At 43.0% G+C, this 22,168-nt stretch overlaps 1 protein-coding gene across 1 annotated transcript in view; it reads left to right on the top strand.

Moving 5' to 3' along the window:
* LOC105920728 (nesprin-2) overlaps positions 1-22,168 on the top strand; it is an 82,188-nt gene that overhangs the window by 45,722 nt on the left and 14,298 nt on the right. The window contains exons 23-42 of the mRNA XM_036150518.1: positions 245-3,700; positions 4,302-4,436; positions 6,283-6,470; positions 6,955-7,036; positions 7,168-7,265; positions 7,379-7,499; positions 7,592-7,891; positions 9,307-9,902; positions 10,333-10,488; positions 12,295-12,445; positions 12,531-12,689; positions 14,481-14,648; positions 14,724-14,825; positions 14,938-15,129; positions 15,211-15,418; positions 17,367-17,479; positions 17,571-17,773; positions 17,906-18,013; positions 20,413-20,692; positions 21,730-22,059. Coding sequence (XP_036006411.1) covers positions 245-3,700; positions 4,302-4,436; positions 6,283-6,470; positions 6,955-7,036; positions 7,168-7,265; positions 7,379-7,499; positions 7,592-7,891; positions 9,307-9,902; positions 10,333-10,488; positions 12,295-12,445; positions 12,531-12,689; positions 14,481-14,648; positions 14,724-14,825; positions 14,938-15,129; positions 15,211-15,418; positions 17,367-17,479; positions 17,571-17,773; positions 17,906-18,013; positions 20,413-20,692; positions 21,730-22,059 — 7,146 coding nt within the window. The remainder of the gene's footprint in view (positions 1-244; positions 3,701-4,301; positions 4,437-6,282; positions 6,471-6,954; positions 7,037-7,167; positions 7,266-7,378; positions 7,500-7,591; positions 7,892-9,306; positions 9,903-10,332; positions 10,489-12,294; positions 12,446-12,530; positions 12,690-14,480; positions 14,649-14,723; positions 14,826-14,937; positions 15,130-15,210; positions 15,419-17,366; positions 17,480-17,570; positions 17,774-17,905; positions 18,014-20,412; positions 20,693-21,729; positions 22,060-22,168) is intronic.

The raw sequence follows: 22,168 nt of genomic DNA, 5'->3' as shown, positions 1-22,168 counted from the left end.
CACACACACACACACACACACACACACACACACACACACACACACACACACACACACACACACACACACACAATCTATCTATCTATCTATCTATCTATCTATCTATCTATCTATCTATCTATCTATCTATCTATCTATCTATCTATCTATCTATCTATCTATCTATCTATCTATATATATATATCTAGAGAGAGAGAGATAGGCTACAAGCAGATGATTTTATAATGTACGTTTTCAATTCCAGGAAGCTATTGGTTTGCTCAGTAGCCTGGGCGCAAGAAGGGAGAGAAGCAGAAGCCCTCCGGAAGCCGGTCCTTCATCAAAGGTCTTCATCCAGGCTAAAGCAAAACCTCAACACCTGAGACAATCAGAGACTGGACTGCCAGCTCATCGGTCAGAAACTAATATTATTTCACATCAGAGTGAAGAAGCCTTTGTGCCAAAGATAATAGTGCAAGAATACAGAGAAGAAAAGATGGTGTCTCCACCAATGCCATATACCTATGCACAAGCTGTAACAGGTACAAGGGTACTTGAAGAGGGACAAACTGAGGCTTGCCAAGATGCCAAAGCACAACCTCTTCAGAAAATTCAAGATACATGTCCAATACTCCAGCAACAACCCCTGGAACAGGGTCTTACAAGAAAATGTGAGAAAGAAAAGCAACATGCTATAAAACATAAACTGGAGCAAAAAGTACAAGAGAAGAAGGAACAAGAGTTCAGTCTGGAACAACCTTGCCAGGATGAGCAAGAGAAACAAGAGAGTCATGATAAAGGCTCTCAGTTTCAAGTTAAACAGCACAAACCTACAAATGTTAAAGAAGAAACACCCTTTAAACAAATAGCTGATGAAAAGGATACTTTACATCAGCAACCACCTGCAAAGAAAAAATCTCTGAGTTCAAAAGAGCTTCAGAGCAGAAAGGCTCAAGCCATGAAGAACCGCCCATGGCTTCAGAAAACAGTCCTAGGAGAAAGGAAAAGCCCAGATTTGTCTCAAAAACAAGGTTCTGCAAAAGAGCCAGTTCAGACTAAACAAATCAAGGCACAAGTAAATAGAGAGACAACAAGTTCTGCTCAGGTTGTTTCACAACATACATCAACTGACAGGGCACACCCTGAATCACAGGCAAAGGTGACAAAGCAAACACAAAAACAACAACACCCTGCTGGGAAGGTAGAGCAGCAACAGCAACAAAAGAAGCAGCCTCAAGACTATCAAAAACAACCACACCCACGTATAAAACAGACAGAAAAGGATTTGGGCACCAGGACTAAATCCCAGGTCCTGTCTTTTACAAAATCACAAGTTCTAGATCAGCCAGAGCCTAATGTTCAGGCTAAGCTGCAGTCAGTGGCCCAGGATAATTTCCAGCCCAAAAGTCTGGTTTACTCTTGTGCAGATAGTCAGCAATCACCAACCACCATGTCCCAAACCAGAATAAGTGAAAGCCAGCCACAGCAGCAAATACTTCCACAATGCCACGGTCACCCTCAAACAAGTGTCCTCTGTGGACCTCACCTGCCCTTGCAGGTCCAGGCAGGGTCTCCAGTCCGACCCATCTCCCCAATTCAGGCACCGCCATCAGGTTTCATCCAGCTTCCTGTGCCTTCCCACATTCAGCTCCGTAGTCATCCACAGTCTTGGGCTCCTGTTAGACCTCCTTCTCCTAAGCCACCAACAACTGGCAGGCCTGAATCCCATGGTCAGCAAAGCTTAACGCCTTCTCACCCTCAGCCGCAGTTGAAAAAACAGTCTCAGCTCCCTGCTTATTCTGTGTGCCAGCCTCAGGTCCCAGCAAATGTGGGAAATCAAGCTCCAGCCCCACCACCTCAGCCTGTGGCTTATCGTCAGACCCTTCCCCAGTCAGCTACCCAGGCTCAAATCCATCCCCAGCAAAAATCAAGCCTTCAAACTGATGCTCTTCCCATTGGCCAGGTTCAGCATATTGTTAAACCAATATCTGGGGCAAATCAGCCTCAAACACAAATGTACCATGAAACACAGGTTGGACCTTTAGTCCATTATCAGGATCAATCAGCACCTGATCCCACAACTTTAACCCAGCCACCAGTCCTGCACCATGGTCTTTATCCTCAGTGCCAACTGCAAGCTTGGCCGCAAGTTCGAGCCTCAACCCAAATGCCGATTCAGCATCTTCAAGCTACAGCTCAACCTTTGCTTTACCCTCGGCCTCAGTTTCCTTCTCAGCAATGGACAGGAAAACAACAACTACAAAATCAAGCCATTCCCCAACTGGAGCCTCCCGCTTCAGAGCTGTACTCCCAGCATTTTTCTCAAGCTTCACATTCTCAGGGGTATTCAGCAACTCAGGCTTTACCTCAGTGGGCTCAGCAATCGACTCAGATCAAACCCCATGGGTATGTGTTGGGTCCATCCTCCATTCAGCCTCAAATAAGTCCGCAGACTCAATCCTGGACTCAAAGCCTTACTCAAATCAGTTCCCAGAGCCAAATCCAACCGAGTCCCCAGACAGGAGCTTTTAAAGTACAGAGAGAGCAAGGCCAGACTCAACAAGAGAGCTGGTTTCAGCCACAACGACAGCCCCAGACTTATCATCAGCCTGAGTCTCAGACATATTTACCAGCTCAGCATCACGTCCACATGCAACATCAATCTCAGCCCCAGATGCACACTCAAATACCCCTACAACTACAACCACCAGACCCAGCTCATCTTCAGCTCTCTACACAGAACCAACCATACACTCTTCAAGGCCAGTTCCAAGCTCAACCCCCGAATCAGCCGCTGCTGCAAAGTAAAATTCGTGCCAAAATAAGTCAGCGCGAGTCTAATCCTCCCCTTCAGCACGGCTCTCCTCAGTCCACAGTCCTGTTCCACCCAGTGATTGAGATCAAAAGCGTGTCGCCTCCTCAGCCCAAACCTCTGGCACAAGCAGAGTTGGATCTGCCTACTGTGTTTGACTTGCCAGCTCAGCCAAAGACACAGTCGTCAGCCCACCCAACGACAGAAGCTGTAAATGACCACAAGCAGTTAGCTGCTACACCAAAAACCATGCTTAATGTTGAATCCTCAGCAAAAGAGAAGGATCAGAGACAATCCACATTTGAAGCTATGGCACCATCACAGACAAAGCCCAACGTTCACTCACTACCTGTACCTGGTGTTGTGCCTGTCATACAACCTATACCTGCACCTCAGGTGCAAAAAAAGCCTGTGGTTCTGTTACCCAGCAAACCTGGTGAAGAATCTACACAGCAGTCCGACATAGCATCAGAATTTACACCCCAACCAGCAGCTCAGTCACAAAATCAATCCAATGTGCAATCAGTGCCTGAACTTAGGGCACAATCACTGCCACCCCCCAAACCGCAGGCCCAGTTCCCGCCACAAACCCAGCAATCACCAGTGCTGACCAAGGCCCAAAGTTCAACACAGCCCAGGGCTCAATCATCACCTCAGACAGGTCCTAAGGCTCAACCAATTCCACCAGGGACTCCTCAGATTCAAGCGGAATCACCGGATCTCTTAACTAAACCATCCTCTCTGGCTCAAGCTCCTTCCCAGGCCTACACAGAGGCCTATGTGAAGGCCCAGGCCCTGGCCAGGAATCACTTCGAGGAGGCCAAGCACTGCCTGCAGGCCCACATCATGGAAGCCATCTCTGTCTTCAAAGATAAGAGATTATCAGCGGAGCAAGCGTCAGTAAAGGAGGTATGTAGAATTTGAATATTCTGTGTCGTATCTCCTTATGTTAAAACTATTTTAGCTTGTGGAAAATGAAAAGATAAATTCCAGTTGGTCACCCTGTTTATGTCAGTAAGATGTTGTGTCAGTTAGATGAAGTCTCATAGCTGCACATGCTCACCACCAGAGACAGATTCCAGAATCAGAGATGCTGAAAGTCATAGAGTGAGCTGGGAAGCTCAAAGGAGAGAGTTAAATAAAATGTAGATGCAACTGTCATTGCAATATTTACCCGCAACATATAACCATGTGAGTTTCTCACATCCTGCAGCAGTAACAGTCATAGTAAAGAATTGCATCACAGCACCAATGGTGTATTTAAGTTTATCATGAGCAGCTTCTCCATGTTGGATTAAAACTTGATTAGTAAACGTGAGGAACCAATTTTACTATTTTTAAGAACATTCAGAATCAGGTAAAAGGCATGCACTGGATTGCTTATTTTAACCTATAGCAGGGAGATTTTTTTCAAGCTAGCTTGTTAGGTGAGGTAAAGATTTAATGGGTTTACCTCTTTACCTGGTGTAATTAAAACATTTGCATGGGAATTTCTTGCCTCTGTCATCAGGAGACTCTGAAGACTCTGGACCCAGAGTTGCTTGAGGAGTTCCTGAGAGCAGCCGAGGGCATGGAGGCTTTCTGTACACACTCTCAACTCAAAGAGATGGAGTTCTTCACCCAGTCTGTCCAGTCGCAGTGGGAGGTAGGACCGCTCAGAGTTTTGTCCCTGATTCTGGGCTTTAAAGAATTTTACAATGTTTCATTAAGGATCCAATTATTTAGAAATGTCTGTTGCAAACCTTCTTAACCCAAATGCATTGAAAATAACAGCAACTGTGTCGTGACTTAATCTTTTTCTAATATCTAAACATCAGAAAAGTGAGCCATCTTTCATGGTGTATGATGTGTAGAACTCTGACATGTTGTGTGCTTTTGAACTAATTTTCTGTTTGCTCCAGGATCTGAGAGCTGATATCTCAGGGTTTTTGCAACAGTTACGATTTGAAGTAGCAAGGAAAGATTTTAACACAGCTGTGATGCAGTGTGAGATGCACTTAAGGTCCTCCTTAAAAGGGCAAACACAGGTAGTAAATACCCTGGCCTTACATCTTTAGGTGTGCTTCAGGCGATGGCTACGGATCTTATTCTATCTGGTTGCTTTTGTGTCTTCTTTCCTCAAAAATATCTGTAAATGGGACTTTTGGTGATTGTGAGTTTTTTTTTACCGCTATTCATGGGGATGCTGTGTTTTTTTAACAACACCAGCCATGGTTATGTCAAGAGAAGTAATGATACAATTGTAAGCATACATGCAGTCATGACAAAGTATAGTTCAACTGACATGGTTGGTAAAGAAAAAACAGCATTCTTTTTCTTTTATTCATCTGGTGGCTGTGTTCTGGTTGGGTCTGCCATGTCTACTGAACTGAACTCTGAACAGTGGATCAACTTTGCTGATAAGAGCTTTCTGATGATGATAGTTTTTATGAAGTAAATTTAGGACCATAAATCATTTGAAATGTTTTCTCACTTGTAAACCTGACTGTTATCTTATATAATTTAATTTAGTATTCTCTTCCAAATAGAACACCCTGCATGGACAATGTGTTAATAAAAAAACAACTCCATACAGCAGGTTTTGCACAGATTTAACCCCGCGCATCCCTATAAAAACATCAGACCCAAAGTGAAACATAGTGGTGGAAGCATCATGCTATGATGTTGCTTATCTTGATCTGGACAGTTTCCAGTCAAGGCAGATAGAATAATGATCATTAAAGTTCCAGAGGGAAAAATAACATTCAATTTGACCAGACCATTAAGTTGGATAACTGTAGATGGAGAGGGATTTGATTGTACACCAGTGAGTTCCAGTGCAAGCGTACTCTAAAATGAATTAAAGAATGGCTTCTCCAGAAGAAAACAAATGTCTTAGAATCCTCCAGATAAACACAAGAACTAAATTTGACAGAATATGTGCAGAATGCAGGACCTGAAGGGAGCTGTGTCAAGAGATAGCCTCTCAATCTATGAGACTTGGAGAACTTTTTACAGGAAATAGTGGGGAAATATCAACAAGTCAAAGAAAGCATGCTGACAGGTTTCCTGTTTCACAAAAGGTTTTGCACCTCATATTTTTGACTCACAGAGACTGTGCATGTTTTTCAGTTGAACTGAAAAGGATATACCCACGAAAGACAAGAAAGAGACGTTTTAAACGGATTAATCTTTGTCACCAGCCTCAGTCTCAGGATGGCCTCTGTTTAGCCCAGAGAGCTACAGCATAAACCGGCCATGTGTTTAAGAGCCTCATACATCCTGCGTAAATTTAGTCTAAATAAATAAATCATGCTTGGCTAGCCTGGTTATTCCATCCTTATAACTTTTAAGCGACATTTAAACATTTTAATGTATGTGGGGTTTGTAGCAAGATTTTGCACAAGTCATAATAATGTTATTATATTCATGATTAGCTTATCCTCTAGTTTGAGAATCAGTCACTTGTCCTTTTTTGACTCCCTGTTTCCCTGCGTGCGACCATTCCCCAGGCTTGCTTCTCAGCTGACTTTGCAGAGGCTGGGCAGCACTTGGAGGCTCTGAAAGAGCTGTGTGGCACTCTGAGCCCCGCGGACGCTCATCGCCTGGCTCAGACTCAGCTGATGGAATGTGAACAGAGACTGGCTGCCATTCAGCACCAGTTCAGTGGAGAGCAGGATTCACCGCAGCCTGATTCAAGGTGAGGTGATGGCCAAACACGGCAGACAGGACGCTTGTCAGAAAGCTATCAATTGCATCTCTTGACTGTTTACCACACTGTTTTGAGCTGTGTGCCTGTCTTTTGCAACTTTTCGACCAACTGGAGGAAGAGAATCAATCCAACCTTCCAACCAATGACAGTTTCTTTTCTTTTTTGGAAATAAGATTCAGTCATTTCCTACACTGAGATTTAGATCAGTAGCTCTCTAGGCCCATATGATAAACAATGGAAATATTTATAGAATTATTAGAAGTTGTGTTAGAAGTTATTCATAATTATTCATAGGAAATATTTTCATAAGATCTCACATGAGTGTAGGAAAATAGAAAAGTAAGAAATAACCTGAAAATTGACAATTCCGTTAGATTTGGAAATGCATTTACAAATATTTAACAACAGAATATTTTTGAAGGATCAAATCCAGTGTAACATGACTCTTATGATTACCAATGCTTTGTTTTAGGGTTTACCAAGCCTTTGCTGAAGAGGTGAGCACACAGAAGGAATCTGAAAAACCAAGTGACAAAGTTCAGCTTTCAGCAGAGGTATGACCGACTTCTATCGAAAACAGGCTCTCTGTAGACACAGCTCAAACTTTCTGTGAGCAATAAAAGTTATTTCGAAATAAGGCCTGAACCACACAGAGTTGATGGATCCTGCTGTCGTTGCGGTTCAGGTGCCCCAGGCTTCAGTGCAGAAAACCTCTGAGGAGAAGACGGACATTAAAAAGCAAACGTCTGTGGAGGAAATCACAAAGAAGGAAGCTTTAGAAAGGTGCATTTTTATCACAGAATCATTTTAGTTATAAGAGGTGCGTTTGCTAATTTTGATATTATATTCTGACTTTTATTTTTGCTACTTTGGATTTAAACCCATGGGGCTTCCAGGTATGAAACTTGCAAACGGACTTTGCAAGCCCATCTGGCTAAAAACGAGCAGAGCTTCAGGGACGTTCCGTCTGACTTCATCTCCTTGAAAGGACTGCATACCCGACTCCAAGAAATACAGGTTCCTGTCAGGAGATGACAGTTATGTAACCACCAGCCGTGTCACACTGATGAGCCAGGGAGGGTGACTTGAGCTCTTTTTTCCCTCCACAGTTTCTGAGGCAGGAGACGGAGCTCCTGTGGAGCGAGTACGCCAACCACTGCTCCCACTACTCCCAGCTGAGCGGCGACGCTTCGCTGGAGCAAGAGAAGGCCGAGCTGCTGGAGCTGTGGCGCAGCCAGCAGACGGACCTTCAGAGGAGAGGCAGCTCGCTGGGCGCTGCGCTCAGACAGATTGACTCTACAGAGAACCACATGGTGGACTTTAATGAGCGCCTGGACCGCTACCTGAGACAGTCCAAAGATATCGCTGGCTTCAGCCTGGCCAACACTAACATCCTGAAAGATATCAAGGTCTGCTGTCAGACGAGCTCTAGACTTAACAAATGTGTTTCACCTGTACTCGCTAGTCGGAGTCTCTGAGGTCCGTGTCAGAATTAACGAAAGGGGAGTCCGAAGTTAAAGTAAATCCCACTTGATTTTTGACAAGGAGTTTAAATTCAACAAATGAGTTCATTCAGTAATCAAATTAAGTTTTAATCACCTTCGTCTTTTAGCTAAAGTTAAGCTTTCTTTCAAACCGTGCTGATGTTGAGAAAGATATACACGCTTTTATCGGCTCCAGAATTGATTACTGTAAACGCTCTTTAGGTCTGTGTCTCTCAGTCGTTCCTGCAACAGGCTGCAGTTGGTGTCAGATGCAGCAGCACGTCTTAACTGAACCTACAGACGCAACTACATCACCCCCATTGTGTCGACCCTCTACCGCCACCATTCATAGAAAAGATTTTACACTTTTATTGTTTGTTTTTAAGGCTCTTAATGGTCTGGCCCCTCTGCATGAGGTTATCATCACAGTTCTTCTTAAAAGTTCAGAGAATTAAATATACACATTGGTGGGACCGAGCCTTATTGGTCACGGTACCCAGGCCCTGGGACCAGCTCTCTCTGATTCAAAGACCAGACTCTTTTATTCAGGAGCGTTTACTAATACTCAGTAGGAGCGTGGCGTTTTATTCCAGATTTCTGCCTTTATTAGTTTTTTCTGTCTTTTATCTCGGATTTTATTGTAAAGAAGTTCTTATACGCTGTTGTATAGAGCCATATGAAAACGTATTAATTAATTAATACAACCATATTTATTAAATTAATATATAAAGCAATATATTAAATATCAATATAATATATATATATATATATATATATATATATATATATATATGTGTGTGTATATATATATATATATATATATATATATATATATATATATATATATATATATATATATATAAAATTTAGATTCAAAAGTTAATTGTTTTCAGTACTGTGTCAAACTAATTATTTAAATTCATTAGTGAATGTTTTAACCCTGTCTTTTGGCTAATTATGACGTTTTCTGCTTATAGCCAATGAAAACAGAACATTTAACCTCAGGATATTACATCAGACCTATAAAAACATTTTAATACAGAAATGTGGGCTTAATGAAATGTATGTTTAAAATCTACATATAGGTTTTTATTTTAAAAGGTACTTTTGATCTGACAAAGGAGCCTCATGGGAATGAATATTGTACTTTATTTAATAGATTGAACATTTTATTTTAGCTTATCTTGGCTGGTCTGAAAGGTAAACTGCAGCTCTTTCAGAAGTCAATCCAGGAGGTTTTGATATTTTGACTTTTTTTTACTGACCCTCATCTAGCACTGCTCTCGAAACGTGTTTTCATGTTTAATTAAACACCAAATTTTTCTCTGATTGCCCTAAAGGAGCTCCATGACAACATTCAGAGTGAGTTAGACCAGTTGTCACGACTAGACCCTGAATCCAGCGACCTGGACCCTAGAGAATGCTTCCCTCTGACTCGAGAAGTTGAAACCCATAAAGCCAGCCTGGATCAACTCCGTCAGCAGGTCCAGAAGAGCGAAGCAGCGGCCCGTGCCCTCGACCGATTCCTCATCTCGCTCCGCAAGGTGGACGATGACATATCCGGGGTCCAAGGCGCCCCCTGCAGTGATTCTGCGGTCCTGCAGGACTGCCGCTGCAAGCTATCTCTGATCAGACAGAGCATCGACAGTCTGAAGGAGAAGGCACCTCAACTGGACCTGCTCCTGCAGGGAGCGAGGCTGACTGTAACCAGGGACGGTTCCCCAGCTTCCTGCCTGGACATGGTGACTGTCCTGCTGAGAAGGCTGGAGGAGGCTGACGATGGGCTGGCCAGCCAGCAGAGAGGCCTTCAGAGAGAGACTCAAAGCAAATCTTTCGGCCTGAGGAAGAGGATGGCACTGGGGGAGCTGGCGAGGCTTCAGGATGTGATTGAGAAGCAATGCCTGAAAGAGCCCACCATGCCTGCCGTGCAGCACACGTACGTCATTTACAACCAGTTTACCGTTAACATGAGTTCTGGAATACATCTCAGGACACGTTTCTCCTGATAGAGTTCATCTGTCCCTAATGAATTCATTGAGCTTTAAATGAGGATGAAGCACATAGAAAATTTAAAGGCCATGCATCATATTAACATTTTTACAACCCTGCCTTTTCATTGTGTTCTTCTAGCTCATAATAGTTATATTTATTACAATGTCCAAAACCACGAAATATAAGTAGAGAAAGCTTCTGGAAGTTGCTATAGAGTGACTTTGTATGTATAACTGCAATTTAACCATTACTTATGGTGATCCCTGTGACGACCGGCAGATTAAATATCATGCCGTGGCTTTACATGGAGTCACACTGGGGTTATGAAAGCCTGAGTTTCTTACGTGATTTCTAAAACTTGTTTGACTTTCTAGGCTTCGTGCTCTGGTAGACTTGGAGGGCCAGCTCCAGACTCAACAGTCTGAGGTTCAGAGTCTCCGGGAACTGCAGGAGCAACAGGGAGGAGAAGAGAACCTCCTTCAGGACCTGGAAGCTCAGTGGGAAGAAACTCAAAGAGCTTTCTTTGACAGGTAAGGCAAGCGCACTAATTCGAATCTGTTAGTGAAACCGTTTCATTATACCTACATGAAAATATCCATTCTAGGATGGGACAGAGTTAAAGTTAGATTTTATAACACTCTGTTACAAATAAGCAATCAACGGCCTACATAATATTACTCAAAATGGGCCAGAAATAGGAAGTATTCATTTTTTACACAGACTATAAATCAGTTTATTGTAGAAATGTTACCTCAAACAACAATTAAGATGCTAAAAAGCTACTCTCCTGATAGCTAAAGTGCATTAGGCTAACAGAGAAACATTTATAAGGACTAGCTACCACAGAAGTCGAGTTGGTTGTTTTATTGGAAGGACTGTGCCTATCATCAGTTTGGATGTACGCTGAGATCAGCTTCATACCACTCAACAGACAGGAAAGCTGTGTGTGGCTAACAACTCCTTTGCTACTAACATGAACACCAAAGCTAGTCATTCTTTCTTGTAAAACCTCCTTTCTGACCTCTTTCTTCCTGCAGCCAAATCTACCCTCAGGTACAAATAGTTACCTTGACCTTGACTGTTCCCAGGACAGTCTGCTTTCTAGTCTTTCTAGTGCAAGACCGTCTTACCTACTCTTCTGCTCCTCAGGGGGAGGGTTAATCCACTCTGGTCTTATCTATTTCTACTGAAGACTTCCTCTTCTTCTCATGATCTTGGTTTGCTTCTTGCAACTCTCAGTCATTTAAAAATAAACAGTGAGAGCAGTGGAGCTAAATATGAACGGCTAGCCCCAAAGCTAACAGGATAGATAAATACTAGAAGTCTGCAAGCACAGCCAGCAAGTGGAAACTAACAAGGAACAGAGATGTGTTCAGGATGGGGGAAAGCCCCAGCTAGCTTAATGATTTGCCATACGGCATCATGGTGAGTGAGCAGAGTGACTCTAGTCGTAACACCACGGTTCAGTCTGAGGTGGAGAATTTTTCACCTCCCCTCGTCACTGGGGATTGAGTCTTTGTGGAGCCATTGGCTCAAGGCGCTGACTCAGCAATGCCCAAAAGTTTGCCAGAGAGCATATGGATGATCCAAAAGAGGATTGGGAGAATTTCATGTGGTCAGATGAAACCAAAATTAAAGTTCTTGCCACAAACTCTAAATCAAAGTGTTGGAAATAAGAAAGCATGTTTTGAGTTTGCCAAAAGGCACGTGGGTGGCTCCCCAAATGTATTGAGGAAGGTAATCCTGTCAGATGAGACTATTTTCCTATTTGATCACCAAGGAAAATGATGTGTGGTGCAAATCCAGCTCATCTTATCACCCCAAGAACATACTCCTCACAGTTTAACATGATGATGGCAGCATCATGCAGTGGGGAGGAATTTCAGCTCAAGGGACTAGAAAACTGGTCCTTTGCATCTAACTTGGAATGTGCATAGGAGGATGGGCCTCCATGTCCCTGCAACCAGCAGCTGCCAGAACTGACGAAGACTCCTGAATAGGTGTTCAGACGTTTTCAGAAAAACTGAGCAAAGGTCCGGTTGCCCCCAGTTTCAGCCTGTTTGCAGAGTTTGACATATATTTTTCAAAACAATCTTTTGGGTTATTTGTTGCAGGTCTAACATTCAGAAATTGGTGTAAAGTAAATAACAGATAAAATGGAGCTGATGAAGACATGAACAGGTGATTTCATGGGTTCATCCTGTCTTCAATAAAATTAAAGTTCAAGTTTGGTTTTTCAGATGTCTGGTTGCCTATTTGTTCAAATGCAAAGTAAGTGGGAACAACAAGTTTTTGATGTTGATGGGAATGTCCTTTGTTGTGTTTGGCTTTTGCAGGAAAAAACAGTGCAATGTCCTGCTGGAGCTTTTGAAGAAGTTCCAGACCTGTCGCAGTCACCTGAGCTCCACTATTCAGAAAGCTGAGCAGAGCATCAGCGATCAGGCTTCCTATATGGGCAAGGACAACTTACAGAGAAGTATAGCAAAGGTGAGTCCAAGAAGTCTACGTATGCTCCACAAATGATTTTACACCACTCAAAATAACATTTGTTCTATTCTCACACCTCCTCCAGATGGGTGATATGAAGGAGGAGTTGGCTGGTCTTGGAGAGAAGATGGAAGAAATGAGGGCCGCTTGCAGACAACTCCAGTCAGATCTGAAGAAGTTCCCAGACTGCACCGAGATTCCGTTTGAAGTCGAGGCAGATACATTGATGGACAACTGGCTAGACGTATGGACCTGTGAACTTAAACATATGGACTGATTCACTGAAATGACTGTTTATTTTCGTATCCCTTTACTTTGCATCAGTCAGTTACTATGACCAAAAACACTTAACATAATTTAGCACACATGAAGACTTGCAGAGAGCATGAACCTGGATAGAACTTTAAAGGGTTTATCAACATTTCCCTAACCAATAAGAAATGTCTTAAAAAATAAAAAGAACAGAACATTTCTGCGGTGAAATGCGGTGTGTATGTATTTAGACTCTTCCCGTGAAAGTTTGACAGATTTTAATACATTTCACACTCATCAAAGTGTGTATTATACCAGCCATCCTGCAAAGTATAAACATAACTTTAGCTGCAATGCTGGTCATCTAAGCTGGTAATAACTGAAGTAGTCTATTAGGACCACCCTGAAGACAATCATCTGGGTAAAGATGACTTCCTTAGTGTTAACCCCTCGACAGCTAGAGACCAGTGGATGCTGAGATATAGTTCCTCAGCATGAAGTGTGGACATAAGCTTCTACAAATTATGCTATTATAAAGTCCATAACCCATTTAAGACCCGGTTCTCTTTGAAATATCCCTCTGCTAGTTTCTCTGCTTTCTGCTTGTAAACACTTAACACTTCTAATCACTCTGTCAACTCTGAGATGATACCTATGAGAGACAATTTATTACAAAGGGAGGTTTTCATCCTGTTGAAAGCCAATACAGTTTTGATGTTCATCTTAAAGCTGTAATACTAGCTAAAAATTAATATGACATTTCTGTCATTGACCAATGTCAATCATTGGTGCATACAAACTGGGCAGGCGGGACTCAAATGACATCCATCCATCCATTTTCCAAACTGCTTATCCCTCATGGGGTCACACCTAAGGACAATTTAGAGAAACCAATTAACCTAACAGTCATGTTTTTGGACTGTGGGAGGAAGCCAGAGTACCCGGAGAGAACCCACACATGCACAGGGAGAACATGTAAACTCCATGCAGAAAGACCCAGGGCTGACTCGAACCCAGGACCTTCTTGCTGCAAGGCAACAGTGCTACCCACTGCACCATTGTGCAGCAGTGGACTCAAATGACAACTTAGACAATTTTCAGAAATGGTTTAACAAGCGTCCAAAGGTCAGTACACAGGGAGTCAGTCAAGACGGTAGAGGTATCCAAAAACACTGGGCTGAGGCAGAGACACAAAAGCACAAAATAGGTCAAAAAGTCACTTTAAATCTTATCTCTTACATCTGAGCAAGAGCATGATGATAATAACAATAATAATTATAATAATAATAAAAAGAATAATACACCAAACATTAATAGCACTTTTTAGAACACTTGAAGATGCTTTACAAGGAAGGAGAGACACAGACAACATTAACAACACATAGAGCTGCAGTACGTAGAATGAGTCTTATAGACAATCGCATGATCTCAGCATTTAGAAACATTTTGTTCCTTTAAAATTTCATGTTGTTTCATAACCCCTCCACCAATCAAAAGGGCACTATTCACACGTTGAAGAAGTTAAAATGTAAAGACTTAATATGGCCCTAAGTTACACCCCCCCACCCCAAAACAGCATATCTGCCTCGCCTTTCAGCGGCGTAGGAAGTAGAACTGCCGTTGGTGAATGTTGTTCCAACATCCCCTTCCTATGCGTTGACACTGTTGCATACAAATTTAACATTGTTTTTTTTAAATGTTAAACATTTTTAAGACTTTGTGCTCCACCCTTAGTGGACGTACTATTTGATATGCCGTCTGTTTTCTCCTGTTGCTTTTGCAGGTGACCGAAAAGACAGATGGCTGTATGGATAACCTTCGCGTGGGGCTGGAACTGTGGGAGAAGCAGCTGATGCTTGGAGCAGAGGTGGACAGCTGGGCTGGAGCTAAACTCGCACTGTTTGCAGGAGGCAATCCCTTCCACAATGAACCACAAGTTCTCGCCATGAGAGTAAGATCTGACTCTTGAACTAAGACGATTCAATACCTTTAATTCACATTTAAGAAAGAGTGTTCTGATTTGCAGGATGAGATCCAAACGAATGAGGAGAACATTGAACATTTTCACAAGAAGTCAATTGAAATTCAAAAGATGCTGCTGAGTCAGGAGGCTCCTTTGGAACTGCAGGTAAGCAACACTATGATAGTCTCTCTATAGAGCGGTTTGGTCTATATTTTGAATTGAACAGTAATTCTTGAGCCTTTTCTCTCTCAACTCCTCCCTCCTCCAAACATCCCAGGTGATGGAGACCCAGCTGAGGAAGAGAATGGAGCAGGTGAAGGAGTTGTTTACTGACTGCACAGATGTTTTTGAGGAGATTATGGCTGTGAGAAAGCATCTGTCTGAGAAGATCCAGGAGTGTCGGATAGCTGTGGAAAACATCCAGAGCTGTCTGCGTGGGACTGATGCAACAGCAGAAGCCCAGATACAGGTACACGGCCAGTTAGATATTAGAGCTGCTCTCCCAGATGAGTGGGCTCACAGAATGAGACGGTCCTCTACTGCTCCTCAGGACCTGTGTGCTGAGCTGAGCTCTCAGGAAGAGCAGGCCGAGGCTGTGTTGAAAGAGGTGGGTTTGGTGTCCAGCGTGGCCAGTCCGCAGGTGCTGGAGGAGCTGTCTGCAGACTGCAGCAGACTGAGAGAGGCCATCGCCCACACCAAAGATATGATCAACTTGAAGAGGGAGGAGGAGGACAAAGGCCTGTACAAGGTCATCAACGGTCAGTGGCTAAGTAGATGCAAAGGAGGTGTCATTTTGATGGTTGTTTTGCTGATTTATAGCAACTTATAAACACTCTGTGACCTTGGGGGGGGGGGGTGGCAAGGGCCTCCTTTAAATTTAAAGAGACTGCACCAAAACAAGGTGTTCTTAGATGCGGTTTAAAACGGGGGTAGGAAGGGGAACACGAAAGGAAATTGACGAGGAATTCAGACCAAAGCATTGCAGTTCCACTTTATAATGGTTGATTTCAATGTGAAAAGGAGGAACTAGAAAGCATGATATATCCCTCGTAAATCAGGTTTGTCAACTCCCAGTTTGAAGGGGCGGCTTTTGTGAGACCGGTTTACGCCAGCAGAACACTGGCAGGGTCTGAGATGAAATAGTCTGATTGCAGCAAAGCTCCACCAACCACAGTGTGGGCCTTCAAAATCCAACTATATAGGATGTCAAATGGTCATTGTGAAAACACCATTGACCGGTCACTTTTCTTGACACCCAATACATCAAAGAAGTGATGTTTAGGGGTCGCAGCTTGCCTACCAAAAGCGTGTGAACCCGCTGACAACATTACATGATATTTAGTCTGCCGCCACGCTTAACTTTCCAATCCTTGCCCTAGAAATGGCACCAAAGCCTTCCAGACAAAGGAAGGTCACGCTGACACTCACTATGATGAAACTCTCACACAGAACATTTACTGAAACCAGAAACTACCAGATGCCAAACGGATTCAAGCTAATTTGGGAGTCGTGATCATTTGCGACGGCAGATAACTGACGGCTAACTTTGGCTGAATTATAATTTGTCTTATGTCCCACTAAGCCAAAGTAGCATGCTTAAAACAATCTAAAGCAGCCTCAAAAAGGCGACTATAGTAATCTTCAGGATTGTCTGTGGTCTGGAACAAGCTCTATGCCCAAAGGGCAGATGTGTAGCATGAGAGCCTGCAAGATAGGAGCTTTGCCCTCCCCAGCTCATGCACAGCCTCACCTCCTGTAGTCTGTTTTGTAACAGAATAACCATGTTTTCCAACTAAGGGCCTTGCTGTCCATGTTAGTGTTAGCCTCAGACCGCTTTCCTTCACTCTTGTTGACAGATTCACACTCAATCAATTTATTTTGAAGCTTTAAAGTCAGGTTGAATTATTGTGATGTCTTCCTCATTGTACATTAATAATGCTATGGTCATTTTCATGTGGCAATGCACTTTTGTTTGAATGGATCAAAGACTGTAGAGGATTTTACCGTGATCCTGTGTGCAGAGCATCTGTTCCTACTTAACAAAAGCCTTCTTCCCTGACACATATCTGAAATCATCTGATAGTTGCTTTATTTCTGACATTATCAACATGAAGTCATGCTTAAATTAAATTAAACTAAACCCCTATATATCCCAGGGTATTGTATGTTGTATGAATTTTTAAAGGGTTTACTATTTTTTCCTATATGTTACTGTGCAGTGTATTGCACATGTTCATTTTAGAACATAATGAAAAAACAAACATTTAACCATTGAAACCCTAGGAGTCAGCCTTTGTCTCGTTAAGTTTTTGACCCACTCCATAGCAATGCAAGAGACTCATGTCCCTGGCTGCCAATTATCAAAGCTTTTCTATTCCGATAATGAATCCGGGGTACGATGACACAGACAGCATCAACAGTCTACATCGTTCCTACCAACGTGGAAGTAATGCTTCCTTATCTCCTCTAATATTCCTGGCACAGCTCAGCTTCAGCCTTATGTTTTTTGGTTTTATTGTCTGATGTGGAAGTCCAAACCAATGGATTGGTGACTCTTCAGCTCACGGCCTTTGGAAACCCCTCCTCTGAAAAGCGATCACAGAGCAGCATCAGAACTCCAGCGAGCACTGTGCATGCAGGCTGTTGCTGACGTTGGGGTGGAGAGATCCTTTCACTATCCTGCCTTCTGTGACCATGTTTCTCCAGATGAAAGAGAGCTTTTTGAGGAATGGTTCCAGGATTTGCAGCTGTCTGTCAACGAGTGCTTTGAGAGCCCTGAGAGCAGAACAGACGTGGAGACGTCTGTGCGAAGACTAACAGTAAGAGAATGAATGGGACGGTGACTGGATGCTGCAGAGGTGTTGGGTTGGAGCGCTGAAGCGTCTTGTGTTTTCCCCTCATGTCCTCCAGGGTTTCCTAAAGTCAGAGGATACGGAGAGACGTCTCAGCCTGCTAAATGATCAGCTGGAGAGAGCGAGGCAGCGGCTTCCACCTGAGCAGCTCTCAGAGTTGACCGACTGGCTGAAGGAGCAGCAGGAGGAGGTGGCAACATTCAGAACCCACTGCCAGAACAGACAGGAGCAAATGCAGTCTCTCCTTGACGACTTGAATCGGTAAGTTCCTCATAGAATTTGTTGATGACAAGCCGGAGCCTAAAGGCCATATTGTGTAAAACACCAAAACTGGCCACGGTGGGAAACCTTGTCTGAACTGCAGAGAAATAACTGCTTTGATCTTAACCCCAGTCTGCAGAAGCAGCATGAAAGCCTCTGTGAATGGCTGCAGAGCAAAGAAAAGCAGTCGGCGGATCGGGAAAACGTCAAGCTCCTTCTCAAAGAACTTCAGGATGAGAGGTGACTTTCTGCATGAACACAGCCAGAACTGGTTTACATGTAGTATTATCAGCAGCCTTTCCTGTCAAAGCCAGGAAAATCAACATTCTTTTTGTTTTTATTAATAGTGTCCTGTCTGGCAATGAGAACTGTTGTCTTTATGCCAAAAAGCTTGATTTATACATTTATATAGTTTTACTATAATTTATGCAGGGAGTATTTTATATGGACACTACAATGAGATAGTATAAGATGAAAAAACAAGAAAAGAAAAAAAGGAGAAAAGGTGAAAGAAAGAGGAGATAAAAGGGAGAGAATGATAAAACGTCTTCAGTCTGCTTCATCACCTGCAAAGAAAGATGTGAAAAGAACAGCACAAAATATAATAATAAATAAATAAATAAAGGAACATCAACGTTCAAGTAGATCTCTTTTGTGATTAACTGAACCATTACGGAGGAAGGGTCTCTACAGACGGCACTGAACAGGAGGGACTGCAGAGCCACCTGCTGATCTCATCTAGAGAAAAACAGATCAGAGATTTAGAGGAAACGCCAATTTCTATTATATAATTAATAGGAGATTTTTCGGGCTAAAACTAAAATGTAACATGAAATGTTTCTGTTAAGATAAATTGTAAAATTTTCAAGTTTAGGGGGCTGAGGTTACCACAGATAAAAATGAAATGGACCAAATTACAACACATCTCATCTACTCCTTTGCAAGATAAATTATATATCACTCCTCCAAACGGTAATGCGCTCTGTATCATATTTTTTCTGGTTTTCTAAAGATCATTTAAGAAATGAAAACACAGCTTTGAGGACAATAAACCTGTCCAAAAACATCTTGATGCTCTCCAAGATATCTTAGGATACTATTTTTTGGACTGAAAAGCCAAAAGAGAAGTTTTTGGACATTGAGTGTCCCATTAGATCTGGTGTACGACCTTTAAAAAATTGCTGCCGCCTCCGTACCTCACGGCTGGGATGGTGTTCTTCCTCTCTATTTCCTCCAAACGTAATCATGATGTTTACCTCCAAACATTCCAACTTTAGTTTCATCAGGCCACGGGACTGAACAAAGATTTAGGTCTTTGTTCCTGAGTCCATTTGCAAACCGTGATCTGGCTTTTTATGCTGCCTTGAATGAATTCTTCTTTCCTCAGTGGTGTTTCAGGCCATGGGCTGACTTGTTTGACTGTGGACTTTGTGCCATGGTTGAAGCAGATGTTTAACACTAAAACCTGTTTAACCCTGTGACTCTGTACCCGTCTCCTTTCTGAACAGTACAATGAACGGACATTTTGATGCTGTTTATAATTGGACATGATTTTTGTACTGGTGTACATGGCCCTTCAGGCATCTGGAAGCTCTCCCCACGGATGAACCAGACTGGTGAAGGTCCACAATTCTCCTCCTCTCTTGACTGATTTGATGATATCGCACAAGGAAGGAGAGTGTTTGTTCCTTTGCTGTTTGAAAGTAGCAACCTTAGAAAACAGTCAACAGCCTCAGAGGAAACAATTATTTCCTAAATTAACATTTCTTTCACCTCTGACTCTATTTCAAAATATTTCACTGATATTGAAGATAGCTAAAAATGTTTTCCCCCGTCAGGGACCACTTCCTCTCTGAGGAATATTGGGTTCCTTTACAGGGGTGGGAGAGTTAAGATACTTCAGCAATTCAATTGGATTATGGATATGAATATTCATAATCCCCCCTTCCCATCCCAGACATCTCCCAGACCCCAGACATCTCAAACATGATGCCACTCCCCCACCCTAACAGACATACAACCTTGCTAGCTTATTAAATACCTGAGAGAACCTGTGACTTTGTTTCAGTCTTATTTCAGCGTGTGAGGTTGGATGCTACATCCAAAAAGCCCAAAAGCCCTGGTCTAAACAACCAGCAATGGCTGCAAATCCTTCACAATAAAAGTTATCATAGACTTTGTAATTAGATCCAAGTTAAGGGGGACCTTTGGTAGCATTTGTTGGGTGTCTATGGCAGAGTACAGACATCTGTTTTCCTTTTTTGGGTGGGAACCATGTTAAATGGTTCCTTGTGTTTGTTGTGCTCCAAAATATTTCAGCTTCAGTTTCTAAACTCTACATACCCTCTGATGTTTAGAAATAGATTCAGCTTTAGCTTGGGACGAGCCAAGCCCTGATCACTGAAAAACAGTCCGATTCTATTCACCAGCTGATTCTCTCGTTTTTTTTATAGCTCTGCAGACCTGTGCAAAAATGGATTTTGTGAACTACTGATGTCTAAGAAGCTTAACAACGCTTTAAAATACTATAGAAAACATTTTCTACAAGTCATGGCATCCAGTCGTTCTTCAACAGGTTTTATCTTTTTATCTTTTCCCGTCGTCTCACGGGGCTTTGTGTCTCTTCTTCCAAACACCAGCGGCCGAGCGGAGGCTCTCCGTGAGCTCCTGGCATCGATACGCAGGCAGGGCGTAAGGGCCGAAAACATCCTGAAGGACGGGGACAACTTGTTACAGCGCTGCCGAAACCTGGAGGCTCGGCTGCAGAATCAGGTGGAGGCCCAGAGTGCCCTTGAGGAGGAATACAGACGGTTCCAAGCCCAGGCAGAGAGCACCAGGACCTGGATTAGTGAGCTCACACAACCACTGGCCTCTCCTGACACAGACGGTGACACCGAGGAGATGAAACGCAGAACACTGGTTAGTGGAACATGCTTAAACCAGACCTACTCTAAAAAAAACTCTAACCATGTCTTATCCTTTATCTTTACGGTCTAACAAATTTAGCACTTGTCTGTTTGCTCCAACTGAACATCTTGTTTTTTGATGCTTGGTGTGTTTCTGTTGTTTTGAAGAAGAATATATTTTGCACATACATATTAGTCAAAATGTTTCAGTGGGGTTGTGTTTAACGGCTATAAAGGGTATATATCTGTGATTGGAGGGTTAGACCTCTCCTCAAAGCTGGCAGATGGGAAACTAATCTCTGTTTCGACAAAGTGAGGATGCTGAGAGGATAACAGCACCTTCCAAAAGCACCTTCCATTTGGATTTAGCTCCATTCATCTTCCCGTTTACTCTGATCAGCTTCCCTGCTTCTGCTGCACCAAAGTTTCCCCACAGCATGTCGCTGCCACTGCCACTGCCACATAGTGATACTGTGCACGGGTTGATATGCAGCGTTAATCTTTCTGTCACAGATTGTGTCCGGCATCTAGGCCAATGCAGTCAGTCTGATCTGAGCCCCTTGAAGGTCAGGGTCAGTTTAACTTTTCTACAGCAGGGACAGGGATGCATCCATATAGCCTGATTCTGCCCCACCCTACACACTTCATTATGGGGACATTTAGGCTTAGACACATAGCAGTTTGCATGTAGGCCATTGATAAGCGTATTGATAAGTGTATTAGAGTAAAAGGGACATAATCTACATGCATGCCACACTTTTAAGATGTTTCATTTGTAAAATATTTCTTAAAACCACCTTTGATTTTTCTTTCCACCTCACCATTGTATTTGTCTCAGTGTTGCTCTTAAACAGAAAATCCCCATTACAAAGAACACTGAACTAGCCTTTCAATATAAAAGGATTAGCTTGTATTTGCACTAAATGATTACATTAACAAGAGTCCCAAATTCTCAGAGGGACATTCTTCCATAATGATTCATTTTAACCTGCTCTGTATAACATTAGATTATGATTATGGTTCTATCAGCATCATTCAATTCTCCTCCAGGCTATCCTGAGCAGCAGAGCTGAAGGAGACTCTAAAGTGAACATCCTGCTTGGAGCAGCGGAACGGCTGAGTGAGCAGGAGGATGTGGACGGCGGGAGGAAACATGAAGCTCGTCTGCTGGTTAGAGAGATGGAGAATCAGTGGAGGACTGCCCTTGAGACTGCTGAGGAGGCTGTCCATAAGGCAGAGACCAAAGCCGCGTTAGACAAGCTGCTCGGCGCTTTCCAAACCCGCACTGAAAGTTTTGAGTACTGGATCAAAGACCAGAGAGAGAATCTGGCGTCTGCGGGTCCTCACATGGAAGTTGAGGAAAAACTCCAGATGGCAGAGGTGAGCTGAAGCTGCATATGAATCATTTTGGTAAGACAGAATTAGGTTAGACCCAAAGTGGTGGGTCGGGGACCCCCCGGGGGTCACAAAGCACCTCTTGGGGGTCACG

The sequence above is a fragment of the Fundulus heteroclitus genome, chromosome 19, assembly GCF_011125445.2.
Source record: "Fundulus heteroclitus isolate FHET01 chromosome 19, MU-UCD_Fhet_4.1, whole genome shotgun sequence".
Taxonomy (NCBI): domain Eukaryota; kingdom Metazoa; phylum Chordata; class Actinopteri; order Cyprinodontiformes; family Fundulidae; genus Fundulus; species Fundulus heteroclitus.
This window is presented reverse-complemented; position numbering and strand designations above follow the sequence as displayed.